The sequence below is a fragment of the Ursus americanus genome, chromosome 35 (genome assembly GCF_024610735.1).
Source record: "Ursus americanus isolate L20-20 chromosome 35, mUrsAme1.1.p, whole genome shotgun sequence".
NCBI lineage: Eukaryota > Metazoa > Chordata > Mammalia > Carnivora > Ursidae > Ursus > Ursus americanus.
The window spans coordinates 11,561,620-11,578,017 of NC_142161.1; the positions used below are offsets into that span (position 1 = coordinate 11,561,620).

The 16,398-nt window shown below is 38.6% G+C and overlaps 2 protein-coding genes across 2 annotated transcripts in view; both read right to left on the bottom strand.

Moving 5' to 3' along the window:
- The window catches only part of HEATR5A (HEAT repeat containing 5A), a 135,447-nt gene extending 125,261 nt beyond the window's left edge, over window positions 1–10,186 (bottom strand). Inside the window, exon 1 of the mRNA XM_087859098.1 lies at window positions 10,137–10,186. The gene's annotated coding sequence lies outside the window, so the exon portion shown is untranslated. The remainder of the gene's footprint in view (window positions 1–10,136) is intronic.
- On the bottom strand, window positions 5,364–14,059 carry DTD2 (D-aminoacyl-tRNA deacylase 2). Its single transcript, XM_045802597.2, has 3 exons — window positions 13,929–14,059; window positions 10,137–10,206; window positions 5,364–6,103 (listed from the first exon to the last, which is right to left on the bottom strand). Exons 1-3 carry the CDS (start codon window positions 14,037–14,039, stop codon window positions 5,778–5,780), a joined length of 507 nt encoding a protein of 168 aa, XP_045658553.1. The 5' UTR covers window positions 14,040–14,059; the 3' UTR covers window positions 5,364–5,777.
- Window positions 14,060–16,398: the final 2,339 nt, after the last annotated feature.

Sequence of the window (16,398 nt, forward strand, 5' to 3'; positions counted from 1 at the left end):
GTGCAAAAAATTCATTTATATGGGAAAGTCCGGTAAAGAAGTAGGGTCATATTTATCACAAAGTTGGCTATTTGTGATGCATCCCACAACTGCTTTATTTTGTAACTAAATATAGAAGGGTCATATAAAGCTTGATGCTGTAAAATTCGTATTTATAAATAAAATAAAGACATTTTTATTTGTTCACAATGTTTGTTTCATGAGGGCTCAAATATAGGTTTTCTTAAATGAAATAGTTTTCCCCTTCTGTATTTTTAGAATGGCTTGCTTTTTGTACACTTTTTAAAGTACAGGGCTATTACGGAAGTACAGTTATACTATAAATATAGAGAGAGTGAACCTTAAGAAAATGTGAAGTGACCACTCTGATGTAATAAAGTAATAAAATAGAAACAGCAATGCTCACAATTGCATTGAATCTCAATCTGTCTTAATTTTCCTCTAACTTTTCTGGTGTTACCTATTGTATCGAAGCAAGGTGTAGCTATATTAAACTTACTTCCTGTACATTGCAACCTCTTTTTATTCCTCGGTAGCAAAGAAATCCATATATGAAATGCTGGCATTACTGATCCAAAATTAAGAGTATCCTGGCCACTGACATATCTTCATATATTTTTCAAAGATTTTATTTATTTATTTGAGAGAGGGAGCACACAAGTGAGAGAGCACAAACAGGGGGAGCAGCAGAGGGAGAAGGAGAAGCAGGCTCCCGCTGAGCAAGGAACCCGATGTGGGACTTGATCCCAAGACCCTGGGATCATGACCTGAGCTAAAGGCAGATGCTTGACCAACTGAGCCACCCAGGTGCCCTAGGGATAGTGCTTTTAGATCCTAGAGCTCTCCCCCCGCCTTTTTTTTAAGAGAGGGAGCAGGGCAGGGGCAGAGGGAGAGAGAGAATCTTAAGCAGACTCCATGCGCAGTATGGGTCTCGATATCACAACCCTGTGATCACGACTGAGCCACCCAGGTGCTCAATATATGTTCATATTAATTCAGGTACTATTTACTGAGAATTATGAGCATGGACAACATACACAGTGCTGTGGAAGTACTGTGAGAGGTTACAAAACACATTATACTATGTTATGTATGCTCACTATTATATTGTCTCTGCCCAATGTTATTTATACTCTTACAGTTAAGACACATAAAACATAAAAAATTTAAAGCCAAAGTACTCAAACTCATAAGAGTCATCACAAGTGTCAACAGTGGGACAACTACAATTTGGAGGAAGGTAGAGGCAGGACAAATTACTCTGGGATCAGAAGAGATTGACTTGAGCTAGATATTGAATGGTGATGGATTTAGGAAAGTACAGAGCAACTCAGGCATAGGCATGATTTAAGAAAAACAGAATTACATTGGAAAATTTCTAGTGGGGGTAGTGGGAGAAAGGGTTAGAAAGTCAAGCTGGAGGAGCACCTGGGTGTCTTGGCCAGTTAAGCGTCTGCCTTTGGCTCAGGTCATGATCCCAGAATCCTGAAATCAAGCCCCGCATTAGGCTCCCTGCCCAATGGGGAGTCTGCTTCTCCCTCTCCCTCTGCTCCTCCCCCCAACTCGTGCTCTTGCTCTCTCTGTCTCAAATAAACAAAATCTTAAAAAAAAAAAAAAAAGTCAAGCTGGAGCCACACTATAAAACTGTGACAGCAGCCTTAGAAGTCTGGGCTTCATTCCGAGCAGCAGTGATTCTGGGATTCTGGTGTTCCTGAGAATCACCCAGGGTCACTGGTGAGTAGATAGATTCTAAGTCCTGAGATTCTAATACGGCACATTTGGGATGGTCCTAAAAAACTGCATTTTGTCAAAATATTAGGCTCTAGGTGATTCCTGGTCCACTGGCGCACTTTGAGACACTCTGCCCAAGGCTGAAAGATTAAGACTCTTTTTCTACTTCTCCTGAGTCTTGTAAAATTAACCCCCATTTTCCAGAAGCTTGAAAATACCTAACTGCTGGGCCTAGAGGTCTCTCTTCAGTCTGTGTTATCCAGTTTTTCTTCAATATGTGGCACTTACTTTGTTACTATTTACATCTTGAAAATTACTTTCTGTTAATACTGCATTTTTTGGGTTCTCTCTGCATTTCTGATCTCTATAGTGTCCCCTGGACTCTCATTTGTTTGCTCTTCCTTTATGTTTTCCCAAGATTCTGACTTTGGTCCTCTCTACAGTTCTCCCCGCATGATTTCATTCACTCCTAAGGAGTATGGAGAACTTTCATTCCAACTTCAGAAATTCAGACTTTGACCCATAGATAAAAGGTTGTAAAAGTTTCTGAACGGTAATATAACACTGTACATTAACTATCCTGGGGTTAGAATAAACAACTTAATGAAAAAAAGTTTCTGAACTGTGGAATATCAAGGAGAAAAGAATGTTCTAGGATCATTACCTTGGAGATAGATGGTCTGCAAAAAAGATTAGAGGCAGGAGAAATAGGAGGAAGGGAGAATAATTAGGAGACTATCAAACATTTAAAGTCATCACTACAGTGTGGCTTCAGAATGAAAATGTTATTTTTCTATAGATCTTCCCTTTTCCAAACTAGTATTATTTCAATAAATTAACAGGTAAGGCATTTCTAGGTTTTTAAAAAAATTTCAGTAAGTTTGGGGATGACTAAACTTAATAAATACATTTAAAGGTTTTATTTATTTGAGAGAGAGCAAGCGAGAGAGCATCCATGTGAACGGGAGGAGGGGCAGAGGAGAGGGAGAGGCAGAGAATCTCAAGCAGACTCCACACTGCATGGGGAGCCTGATGGGGGCTTGATCTCACAACCGAGACCATGATCTGAGCCAAAACTGAGTCGGACACTGAACCCAGAGCCACCCAGGTGCCCTAAATACATTTAAGTATAGCAAGTCATGCCCTCTGCAGTATTAACCATGGATAGTAAAAATAGGACATGTCACTGTCTTAAGACACCAATGTGAATTTTTATTCTCCAAGACAAGTGGCATAGGACTCCACAGTATTTGCTCTTTATATTTGATAAGTTGAGTTCTTTCATTATGGAGTCAATAAATCATCATTAATACAGATATGGTTCGTCAATGGTGGGGCTTTTTTTTACTTGAACTGATGAAGGAATGATAATTGTATTTGATCTTACTTTGTACGAGTATATTCAAGATATTAAAACCACATTCATTGCTAATTTGTGTCTTACATACACTATTTTCTATAATTGAGCCCATGTTGTTTCTAAATGGTCAGATAAAATAATACTTAGAAATGAAATTCTAATTGAGATACTCTGGAATCTCAGAAAAACAGAGGCAGAAGGCACATAAACTAGGTGCAACCATACTGCCACCTAATTCTGTAAGTAAACCAATTTATTGGTTCTTTCTCAAGTGATCCACACTGGGAGACGCTAAGCCTTTACCAAGATCAATTTCAGTTTTAATAATTCTCATTAGAGAAAAAGTAGAAAGATGGACATCATTCCTCCCTATCGTGTGATCTTGGGGAAATTACTTAAGCACTATCTTACTTTCCACAGCATTATCCTCGTTATATACTGGGAAGATAAAAGGATCTATTAAAGATTCTTTGAGCACCTTGGGCCAGAAGAGCTACAGAAAGCCAAGGTGTCATTATTTTCATATCCACTATCTCTCCTGTCTTAACTCTCTTGTCCTAGCCTCCTTGGAAATGAAAGTTGGCCATCACTTTCTGCTTAATAACTCTTCGAGGAGTTGAAATTGCTATTCTCCTCAAGCAAATTTGTAAAAAATTGCCTGAACTATAAAACAGCAATCTAGGGCTATGAGTCAGCATTTCACCTACACACAAATTCAAAATGATTTAAAATAGGTAACACATAATCTTTTCGAAAGACAGATACACCTCAGAGAAGCTTTGAGAAAATTGGAGTTTGAAAGTTTATGAATAGTTTATTACGTTTCAATAAGTGTATCATGAATCAATAAAGCAAAAGTTAAGGACAATGAGCTCATTACCAAGCCAGTTATTGATTCTCAGGTTCCAAAATAGAATAGTACAGGAAGGATATAGAGTAATAGGATTTTTGTGATAACAAAAATTTTAAGCATCTTAGGACAGACCTAAAGAAATTATGACACAAAGGAATTTTTAGCAGCTACTTAAGATGTTTATTCAAGTTAATTTCTTCATCTTTTGGTAATCAGAAATATTATTTGGTGTTTACTCTTCAAACTAACTTTTCAAATAAAGTCAGAAGAGTTTGCAAGAACTGAATATTATCTTTTGATTCATTTATTCTTTCAGTTTCTCATGTATCTTCCTCTCTTGACTGTGAAAAATCTACCTCATTAGCTATCTTGTATCACTATCTTCATCAGCTCAGGTTGGCCTAACAAAATAACTATACACTGAGTGGCCTGAACAACAGAAATTTATTTTCTCACAGTCTAGAGGCTGCAAGTTCAAGATCAAGGTGTCAACATGGTCAGTTTCTGATAAGGGTTCTCTTCCTAGCTTGTAGATAGCCCCCTTCTCATTGCATTCTCACATGGTGGGAGCAGAGAGCAAGCAAGTTCTCTGGTAACTCTTCTTATGAAGATTCTAATTCCATCATGAGGGACCCACTCTTATGATTTCATTAACCCTAATTACCTCCTAAAGCCCAATCTCCAAATACCATCAATTTGGGGGACTTCAACATACGTATGGGGGTGCGGCACAAATATTCACTAACAGAAAAAACACTGGCTCGAAATTGTTATCTAAATAATATGGAAAAGAACAAGTCAGCTTGTTTCCAAAAATTGCAGCAGAAAGCTTCCCTTTTTCTTTTTCCTATTATGGCAATCTAAGCAAGAAGGGACTTCCTAAAAAACTTATGAGCATTAATTTCACAAAACAGTAACTTTGAAAAACCAAAGACAGAAAATGAGACACACATTATTTTGGTAAAAAACTGAGAAACAGAAATATTAATTAACCAATTGGTATATTAAATAAAAATAATTTTTAATCTTTGTATCTTGTTCTTGTATCAACTAAAGATTTTTTAAAGATTTTATCTATTTGCTTGAGAGTGAGAGAGAACGAGAGAGCACAGAGGCAGAGGGAGACACACACGCCCCGCTGAGCAGAAAGCCTGATGCAGGGCTCAATCCCAGGACTCTGAGATCATAACTTGAGCTGAAGGCAGATGCTTAACCGACTGAACCACCCAGGCCTCCCTCAACTAAAGATTTTCAAAATTATTTAAAGTAGTTGGATGTCCTTGGAAAGTAATATAATGCACAATAACATTTCTAGATTACATTTTCACAGGTATTATTAAAAGGAATAGTAAATAGCATATTGTTTTTGCTCAGAATATGGAAAACTAAAATAGTAAAAAAAAACTGACAAAACTGTAATCGGTTTGTGTGGGATTGTACCTAATTTTAATACAAAGTTATTTTTATTACATACTTCATACATTTGAGGGTATAAGACATATTTTTCTTGATTGCACAAAATTCTTCATGCACAATACTTAAATACAGCTAAGAACATTTCCACAATGACTATAAAGTGAATAGAAAGCATTTTTCAAGTTTTCAAATGGAAGTGTAGGGGAAAGCAGGACAAAAGGTGACTGAGATCTAGCGTTTGGTGACTTGGCAAGGCCAGGCCATCTAATTAACAGGTTGCAGAGGTATGGATGGGACCCAGGATTTTCTTTCCTAAAAATGCCACAGATTAGTGTATTCAAGAAGAGGAAGAAAATCTAATTATAGTTGAGATCATTTTATACCAGAAAACAACTGTAGAAGCTAACTTTTAATTTTTCAAAACTCAATTAGGTGTGTGTATGGTCCGTTGGTATCCAGCTGCAACACCTGCCTGTTCCCGTAAGTACCATGTTCCACCACAACCCCAGCTTCGGCACACTTGCTGTTGGCAGCCAGTTCTTTTTCACATAGAGTCACAAATTGGGAATAAAGTTCTAAGCCTTCTTCTTTTCCAGAGTTAGAGTGATACTGCATGTTTCTTCCTTTTACTCTCCCCCCAAGGGTGGCTTGAGGGATGATTAGAACATTGCCAGGTAGATCCAATACAGACACATGCTTGCCATTTTCTGTTTCACTTAACTTCACATTTAACAGTGTATTAACTGGGTGGGGAAGAAAGGGAAAACGTCTTGAAATGAGAAACAAACATGAAGAAAAGCAGTAATCATCCAGTCAGCAAATCTCATGTTTAAAATCTAGTTTGTTGGCTCATGCTTTTTACCCAAAATCTCTATTCAGATTTAAAGAACTGCCTCACTAAGGTAAGTGATCTAAGCATGAAAAATGAGGCAAATTTCATGCAAAAAATGTCATGATGTTTTAAATCCAACTGCGCAGTCAAGATTTCCTAACAATAAATTCATGCAGTAAGGACTAAAAATTAACTGTATACTGAAACCTCAAAATATTGTTGCCCCAGGGGGATACATGAGAAGGTTTTGCCTTTTTGTTCCTTTTTATATTCCATAAGCAAATCTCATTGGAAAAAGGCCATGATGAATCCTCCTCACACCAAATTCTGCTTTACAACAAAGAATATTAAATAGAAATCTTAGAGTAACTTAATTGCCTAGAGTTCTAAGCTGAGACAAAGGTTCCAGGTTTACTCTGATTATAAACCAGATAATTTGGGGCGCCTGGGTGGCTCAGTCTTTAAGCGTCTGCCTTCGGCTCAGGTCATGTTCCCAGGGTCCTGGGATTGAGCCCCGCATCGGGCTTCCTGCTCAGCGGGAAGCCTGCTTCTCCCTCTCCCACTCCCCCTGCTTGTGTTCCCTCTCTCGCTGTGTCTCTCTCTGTCAAATAAATTAAAAAAAAAAACTTTAAAAATAAAAAAATAAAAAGAAAACCAGATAATTTTGTGGTTTCATAATTTCAAAGGCACTATTTAACATGGTCCAATCATATGACAAATGTAACCCATGGGAGAGGAGTAAAGGTCAAAGCAAGCATCATCAGAAATTCACTGTCACAACCAAAAAAGTAAATTAACATGTATATTGGCATTATGTTCATATACACAGAAGAAAACATGGTGTTATTATTTTTATGGCATTTATGAAACTATATTCTTATAGCTAATAAGAACTGTCAAAAAAGCCATAAATATCTATGTGTAGCTAAAAATCTAAACTTAGAAAACCTTTACATCTCAACATTAGCTATTTTCAAAACAATAAACTAAAGAAACACCTAATATGAATAGCCTTAGGGCTTCTTGACTCTATCAAGGGTATAAATAACTTCTGCTTATAAAGAATATTCCTCAAGGGCTCCTCGGTAGCTTGTCGGGTAAGCATCTAACTCTTGATTTCGGCTTAGGTCATGATCTCAGGGCGGTGAGATCAAGCCACCCATTGGGCTCCATGCTCAGCATGGAGTCTGCTTGAGATTCTCTCCTCTTCCTCTGCCCCTCCCCATGCTTGCGCACACGCGCACACACACACACAGACACACACACACACATACTCTCTCTCTAATAAATAAATAAAATCTTAAAAAAAAAAAAAAGGAATATTCCTCAGAGGACAAATGGTAAAAGAAACTACAAAGATCTCACACTCCTACCCAATAATTAGGTTTGAAAAGATATGCTTTCTAGTAGGGTTGTCAATGGTTTCAAGTATGGGAGGGTTTGTAGTAAATATTAGTAAGCACTCAGTATGTTTGCCCCACTCTACAAACCAGGGAATTAACCTGGTAGAAACCTGCCAAGATGAACACCCAAATGCATTCCTAAAGTATGCATTAAGCATTTTCAATTTTCAACAAATATCTATTTTAAAATACCTCTAATTTTCTCTATTATGAATAGGACTTTGCTACACAGCCAGCAGTTGTTATGGATTACTTCTAAGGAAGCTGTAACTCTCCAGAGCACTTCGTTCCAAGGGAAATCTCTATCCAGCTATCCAGGCATCAGGGTAGTGACAGACTAAGTAGATAATTTTGGAATTACAGGCAAGGGAGGTAGGTACAATTTATTATACTTCCACACACCTCCCTCTACTGGCTATAACTGAGAATTCATTAATGTTTTGGTATACAAATATCAGTATGTAGAAATAAATATAATAAATATACAAATGTAAGTAAAATTAAAATGAGACAATGAATTAATGGCATGTTGGAAGCTCAAAGATCTTAAGACAGGTTATCAATCAAGTATCTCTAATGATGTATATGGGAAGTTAAGCTTTGACAGGTCCCTGGATCTCAGTTCAATTATATCGAAGATGAATTGAGAAAGATTCTGCACATCTCTATGTTAGCCACGTAACTTTATGGATATAACTGGTTATGTTCCCAAGGGGTACATGATTTGATTAGGAAGATCAGAATCCATGTATTAAGTATGAAGTGGGGTTTTAAGAGAATCCCATCACACTGGCTTACTTTGCCTCCTGGAATAGAGGGAAGTACAAGCTAATGCTATCAATAATAGATGGACTGTTTTTGTTTATAACTCATGCCAGCAGAATGGGACAGAATCACAGTTCTTTACTGAGAATAGTGATCTATACAGTTTTGTTTTAGACTGTCCACTAAAAGAGTTAAGGTGGACCTCCTAATTCAGCACAATCTTAACGTTTTCAAAGTGAACCCAGACATAGATGGAAGTGTGCAGGATTTATTTACTCTAACACAAAATATAGCTTGGATTTGGTTGGTTCATTTCATTTTATTATGCTTAAGAGTCACTTAAGAAAGTATGAAACAACATTAGGAGTCAATCTTGAGTCACAATGACAAAAATTCTCTTCCTGTTTTTGTAGATTTCTACTATGGTCAATAAAGATTTAATTCAAGGCAAAATATAATTTAGGAAAATGGACAGAATGTCCGATACCCAAGCAATACGTCTTGGCAAATCATCCTCTGTAATAGGAGCCCTCATTTCATTTGCTCTCTCTCTCTCTCTCTTTTTTAAAGTAATCTCTATATCCAACATGGGGCTCGAACTCATGATACTGAGATCAAGAGCTGCATGCTCCACTGACTGAGCCTGCCAGGTGCCCCCTCATTTTCTCTTTAAACCCTATAAAGTTCCCTATTATCCTCTAGAATCAAATTTCAAACCATCAGTTATTGGCTTTCTACCCTCACCTATCGTAGTCCTTTAAGTCTAGTTTTCATCCCCTGACAAAGTGGACATGTTTGATGTCTTGGTATAAAATCACCTCTTGGAGTTTTTAGACTTTTGCCCCAGACGTTCCTCATTGGGCTATTGACCCTGGAGTTCCACTACTTGAGCTCTTCTAGATTAACTTCTGCATGTTGCAACTACCCATTTGTATAATTTATATTTCTTATTAATCCAACTAATGGGTCTGTCCTCTACCAATAAGAGAATATAACCTGTCCACAACCTTAGGGATAGCTTCACTAATTCAGGTTTTTTTGTACATAATTATTTTATCAAATACTATCTAGTACTTGATGTGGTGTATCTGAAACTACGTAATTATCACAAGGAATGTGCAGTGCTATGGACTATTAAGAACAGTGGCGAACTGCAGGCAGGTAAATTAGTGTTCAGAGATAACACTGACCCTGCTTTTCTGTCCCTGGAGGAGGTGTGGTTGTGATGACACTGGGCTTTGTTCAAGATCAGGAGAACCTTATGTTTATATACACTTCTTATTAAAAAAAGGTGAATAGTTAATTTAAAATTTTCCATAATAATGATGTAAGACTTAGCTGTCCAGATTTGATGGGACCCACATCTTGCACATACCATGTCACCTACATGCCCCTGTCAGGGACTGTGGGAGATAAGGAAGCTATATTAAGAAATGAAGCATCTGCTTCTCCCTATGTGGCCACCCTGCTTCTAACACGTTTCTGATAGAAACGAGGCTAAATCTTAAGTGTGTTGTCTGTGTGTGCGTGTGTGTGCGTACACTCTTCTAAACCAATCTATAAGCCATCTGAGATGGTGCAGATGTTTTGAAAGAATTCCACCACACTTGCCTACTTTAAACTTCGCAAAAGGCAAACATAGCTAAAGCCAACAACTGTAGAGGTAACTCATTTAAAATTTACCAGTACAACTTAAGACTGTCGTTTTTACCCCTTCTGGTTCATCTATCTGTTACTATTCATTTTTACTTTTAAAAACAAACATCAAATACGTACCCATTTTGGGAAGAAGTTCTTTATTAGCTCCCTTGAAAAAACACACGTAGATTACTAATCCTCTCTGAACCTATGAGAGATCACCAGAGAAAATTGAGATTAGAAAAAAACTAGAGATAGAGAGGTAAATGAATAAAATTTCAGAACTGTTAAATGGAAATTAAACCCAAAGGAAGATGAATAGATTTTTATAAACAGATTTGATTTCTTAACTATGGGAGAAAATAAAACCTTTTCCAATATTTAATCACCTCAATTATCATTTCTTACAAAAATTAAGGTTAAGATATGACCAAGAGCAGTGAAGACCACAAGCTGTACCCTCAAACATTTACTTCTAAACAAAGTCATGATGACTATGATGAACTAGCCTCCTCTCCCTTAAGTAAGGCTGACACTTAGAAGTGTTTAGTTTGCAGAGCCCCATTTAGTCAACACCAAATGAATTCACATTATATATGGCTGATGTATAAGCAACAGCGTGACTGATGTCTTTTGACATCATTACTGTTTATTTCTCCAAATCCGTTTACTTGCAGGTAATAAAACTAAGGGTCTGACTCTACTTCAATCAATTCCAAGAAACTGTCCAGTTATTTTTTGTTATTGTTAATGCTTTAAATCAACATGATTATGTCTTGATACTGCATTTATGATACTAAGTTCTACATCATGAGGTAGTCTGTTATCAGGAATGTAAGTTGTTTTTGTTTTTTAAGAGAGAGAGAGAGTGCGTGAAGAGGAGAGGGGGAGAGGGAGAGAGAGAAAGAATCCCAGGCAGGTTCCACCCCCAGCGCAGAGCCCACCTAAGCAGGACTTGATCCCATCACCCTCAGATCATGACCTGAGCTGAAATCGAATTGGATGCCCAACCGGCTGAGCCACCCAGGTGCCTGAGGAATGTAATCTTTTAAATATAATGACTTGGGTATTTTTTTATTAGCTCTTGTTGGATATATACGGAAAAGAGAGAAATGAGAAATGACTCTGATTTTGCTGAGTGAATCATTAAATTTCTTATTTTGTAGATTGAGTCCAAGAGCTATTATAAAGATTAAATGAATTAATATTTGTAAAGTGCTTAAAACAGTGCCTAGTTCATAATAAGAGCTATATATGTGTTTATTAAATTAGTACGTAAAAATAAATTTAAGGGCTGAAGCACAATTTATTTTACATTTTTATTCCCAAAACACTTTACAGACATGATAGGGACTCAATTTTTCTGTTGTTTGTTTTAAGTTCAACTGTATCTTACAGGCTGTATGTGTTATCTAAATAGTCTTCTACACAAACATAAATGCAGTTTTGCACTCACACTTGATTTACTGGAAAATAAGTAATTTTTAAGAACTGTAAATGTGCTTCTGGAACAAGCAAAGATCTCCAAAGCACAACCATAGTAAGGAGCTGGCATGATGAATGATACAAATATTTGTACCATTGTCACAGGCCACTCCACTGGGATTGTTTTAGTATCAGCCCAAATCTCAAGCACAGTCAGTCAAAATCTCAGGCATATTTGTATTTGGACACTTGCAATGTCAGAATTAAGTATCTAATGATAAGGAGAAATAGACACCTGTTCTTTCCACCCACCACACTACCTCCTCATTAGGGTGTTTTAGTTTATTCCAATAATAGATCTTAAGTTGTGACCTGCAAGTTTCCCTCTTCAAGTCAGAACCACTTTTCTTACAGCTTCTTTTGGTAGAAAATAATTTAAATATATAGGAAATTACATATAATTCTCACCATAGTTATTTTTTTTTTTAATTTTTAAGATTTATTTATTTTAGAGATCAGAGACAGCAAGCACATGCATGAGCAGGGGAAGGGGCAGAGGGAGACAATCTTCAAGCAGAATCCCTGCTAAGCTAGGAGCCCAGTGCAGGGCTGGATCCCACCACTCACGATATCGTGACCTGAGCTGAAACCAAGAGTCAGATGCTTAACCAACTGATCCACCCAGGCACCCCTCTCACCATAATTTTTTTTTTTTAAGATTTTATTTATTTATTTGACAGAGATAGAGACAGCCAGCGAGAGAGGGAACACAAGCAGGGGGAGTGGGAGAGGAAGAAGCAGGCTCCTAGTGGAGGAGCCTGATGTGGGGCTCGATCCCATAACGCCGGGATCACGCCCTGAGCCGAAGGCAGACGCTTAACCGCTGTGCCACCCAGGCGCCCCACTCTCACCATAATTTTTTTAAAAGTTCACCTTTCAGGAATAAAAACATTAGCCTGTATCAGCAAAAGTCTAAATGAATAAAACTGAGAACACAAAGTAACCTTCAAATCTTTTGACAATTAAAATACTTTAAAAAAATTATAACTTTTAATAGAATAGGGAAGAGGATGTTTGAGAAAGAGGAAAAAATTTACTTTCTCACTACCTAATTACTTGTCAGCTCTTTATACTAACTTAGCTATGTGTGGGAGTGAAAGGGAAAGTTTTAGAATAGCTTTTAAAGTTTATCAACACAAACTGATAGTTTGGAAGGCTGCAATAAAATCTCTGATTTTGCATAAGGAGATGCAGCATGAAGAATATAAAAAGATTTTTAAAATGTTAAGAAATTTAAATGATTAATAGTTTGGAATTTATAGTCCCAAGAGTTAACTATAAAAATAGGCAATTCTTTGGATAGGATGACAAATATGAAAAGAACAAAATTCCACAAGACGGAAGAGAAATCAAGACCTCAAAAAAGGGCGGGGGCACAGCAAAAACAAGAAACATGAACTTTTGAGAAAGAAATGGGTAGGAGGAAATATAGGAATATTTATGTCTATAAATATTTCTAAATTAGCAGAGAGTAAGAGATTCTGATTTAAGAATAACCACCCACATATCATGATTTATGGATAATATTTAACATAATGACTAGGATTGTGTTAAGGAAGGCTAGATCTGGGAACGAATCCAGCAGATGAGTGAAAAAGATGCTCCTACATTAAGTTTTCGAGTATCTCCAAAAAGCCTTAATTATCAACTAATTTTTTCTTCATTTTAACTTACTCCAAAAATAGGCCAGGGGCATTAAAGAACTTTTTATTTATTTTTGCATAGACTTGGGGCAGGCTGTCTTTAAAGGGCAAGTATTAAAGTAGAAGGAAATCCTATCGGTGCAAATTAAATTCTCCGGAGGAACTGTGTTTAACAACAACGCAACATTATAATAAAAGTAGTAGTCTTTGTTTCTAGTTGCAAATACGTAAATTTTTTAAGTTTCTTGAAAAAATAATTGTTTCAAGGTTAGTCTCATTTCTTTGCCTAGCTGCAGACTACGTAAGAGGGAATTCCACAGGACCTGGAGCACAAGTCACAACAGGTCTTTAACATTTCAACTCATCTAACCTACAAGCTCGAACCAGACCAGCACTAGCCACCAGCAGCCCAAAGCAAAGGGCGTGGCAAGGCCCTCGCTCTTCTGAAGCAAGAGATCTGAGACAATTAGGCCTCAAGTCCACCGAGCTCAGGTGGGCAGAAGGTTAGACGAAGTTCAAATTCCCGCGGTCCTAAGTAGGGGACACGCTCTTCCGGAATAGGTCTGAAGGAGAAAGCGCCAGTGCCGTCAACGCAATAGCGGCCGGACAAGCCAACCCCGGCCTGTCTCTGCGGGAGGAGGTGGGCGGGCCGGGCGGAAGTCCGCACCGCCCACAGCACGTGCCGGCGCCACGCACCTCCAGAGGAGAGGGAGAGGCGGTGGGGGGGCGGGAAGCACATCACCAAAAGAACGCGAGAAGGCCCGCCCCTGCACGCGGTACCGGAATGGCGGGCTGACGTTACCTCCACCCACTGGCTCTCGGCGTCTCCCTCGGCTGGGCGTACTTGCAGCCTGGCGTGCAGGCACTGCTGCAGAAGCGCCCGGGCCTGAGGTATGCGGTCGCTCTCAGCCATGGTTCGAACCCGCGTGGCAATCGATCCGTTCGAGGATCGCGCTGCGCAGGCTCCGCCTCCAGCGCGCTGGGAGGACGTGGCGGATCGTGGCGGCGGGACGTTCTAATGGGCCGTGGCGCCACCCCTAGAAGGGCGGGGCCTCTGCCTGCCTCCAGGGTGACCCGGATGTGCCGTCTTCAAAGACAAGGTACTAACTCCTACAGTGAACCTGTCTAACTTCATAGAAAGTGCTTAGCGTGTGCTTTAAACGAGTGGGAAGACTCGTAGGATCTCTTCCCTACACATTATTTAAAGAAACAATTCAGCTCAGAAAGCTTAAGTTTCCAGAAGTTGAGAAATTTTAAATCTGCTTAAGTCCTTATTATGCCCTTAATGAAGGTAGGTAAATTAAATGAACCAGTTGAATCACAAAGCAAGCAGAAATGGAACTAAAAGCTATAAAGCTTTCAAAATTTTCCTTACTCCAATCAATAAAACAACGATACCTCCTCTATCAGGGATGCTATAAATCATTCTGACGCTGCAGTTTCAAAAAGATGTTGGTTTGCTATATGGTGCACGTTTGGAGTTAAGTTCTTTAGAAAATATCCTCTCTAAAAATATTATTCAAGAAAGTTCGTATTTTAACCTGCTGCCAATCCGAAAATAAAACTACATACTCTGATGCACATAATGATACTAAATTTTGTGGGGTTTCCTGTAAGTACATATTAGAATGTAAGTAAAATAGACAAAGGCTTGGTCTTCTTTCCCACACAACCTATTCCTTGAACATGCATCAGATTAGCATTATTTTTCTATGGGCTTGGAGGGTTTGGGTGAGGAATAATAGTGCTATCATGATTGCATTACTCAGGTCATTGATTTGGGCTCAGTTGGCACAATATGCCTATACATTCGAGTCTTGTTTTAGAAGATGACATCACTGACAGTGTTTCTATCCATATAAAGTAGTGTGGCTGAGGAAAATAATCCATGCATAATCAACGGTCCTTTCTACACAAAATTGAAGCTTCCTGTTTGCTGGTTATCTTGCAAGCTGCCTTACACTTTTTGTAAAAATCAAAAGCAAAATCTCACATTATCTCTGACTGCTGCATTGCAGGGGTTCCTGCGTTTGTTGACATTTGTCTGCAAAGCAGAGACAAGTTGCATTGTTTGTGCCTTTATGTCATTATAACTATTGAATCTTTTTCACTCCCGGACTCAAGTTTTACAGGGCTATAAGGAACTTTTTTTTTTTTTTTTAAAGATTTTATTTATTTATTTGACAGAGATAGAGACAGCCAGCGAGAGAGGGAACACAAGCAGGGGGAGTGGGAGAGGAAGAAGCAGGCTCACAGAGGAGGAGCCCGATGTGGGGCTCAATCCCATAACGCTGGGATCACGCCCTGAGCCGAAGGCAGACGCTTAACCGCTGTGCCACCCAGGCGCCCCAGGGCTATAAGGAACTTTGACATGAAGGCCTTCAGCCTTGACTCAGAGTAAGAGAGGATTCTGATGTCCATTTGTATATAAGCACAGGAGACAGCAAGTTCTCTTGAAAATAGGATATATGGTTCCCAGAGATCTTTCCACAATGAAGGGACTTTAGCAAATTGGGAAATCCTTCCTGTGAATAGGTGAAGTCTGGTTGGTAATATTAATCTCTCAAAAGTCACCAGTTGCTTTAAACCTTTGAGTGAGGTGAGAATCTCTTGGACACTGCTGCCGGTGGTAATAGGTTGGGACTCACTTATTTTTTCCTTCCACCTGCAGAGGGCAGGAGAGAGTAGGCACTAAAGTATTCCCTTCTGTATTTTATATTTGACCTTCTAGGCTCCTTCCACAAAGAATTTAAGACATACATGCAATAAAATAGTAAAATGTGAATAAACATAAAGCACTAGGAGTGAAGAAAATAATAAAATTGTATCAGTAAGTCCCAGTGGGGGAAACTGAAAACAAATAGATAAACAATGGTTCTTGCCTGGAGTGCTGAGATGGTAGAGTATGCAGCAAAGTCTTCACAGATACATCACTTTTTGTTATAAAACAGTTATGCCCATTGTCAATCAAGAAGAAGAGACTGTAAAGCAGCCAGGAGCATTTATTTTGGGGTCCTAGGGATTACAATCCTGGAGCCACAGAGTGGACTGAAATTGAAAGTGTGTTCAGAATTGTAAGCGGAAAGTGCAGGCATACAAAGGCAAGCCTGGGAGGTTATATGACTTTCTTTGGTTAAGTTGTGATTGGTGCTGACAGAGTTAAACTGTGTAATAAACAATGGGCTATTTAGCTGATAGAGGTTACGTTATCTCTATTTCAGTCCAAAGTAGAGGATGTGTTCTGAAAGGTGGTGGAGGTGCAAGTGACAACA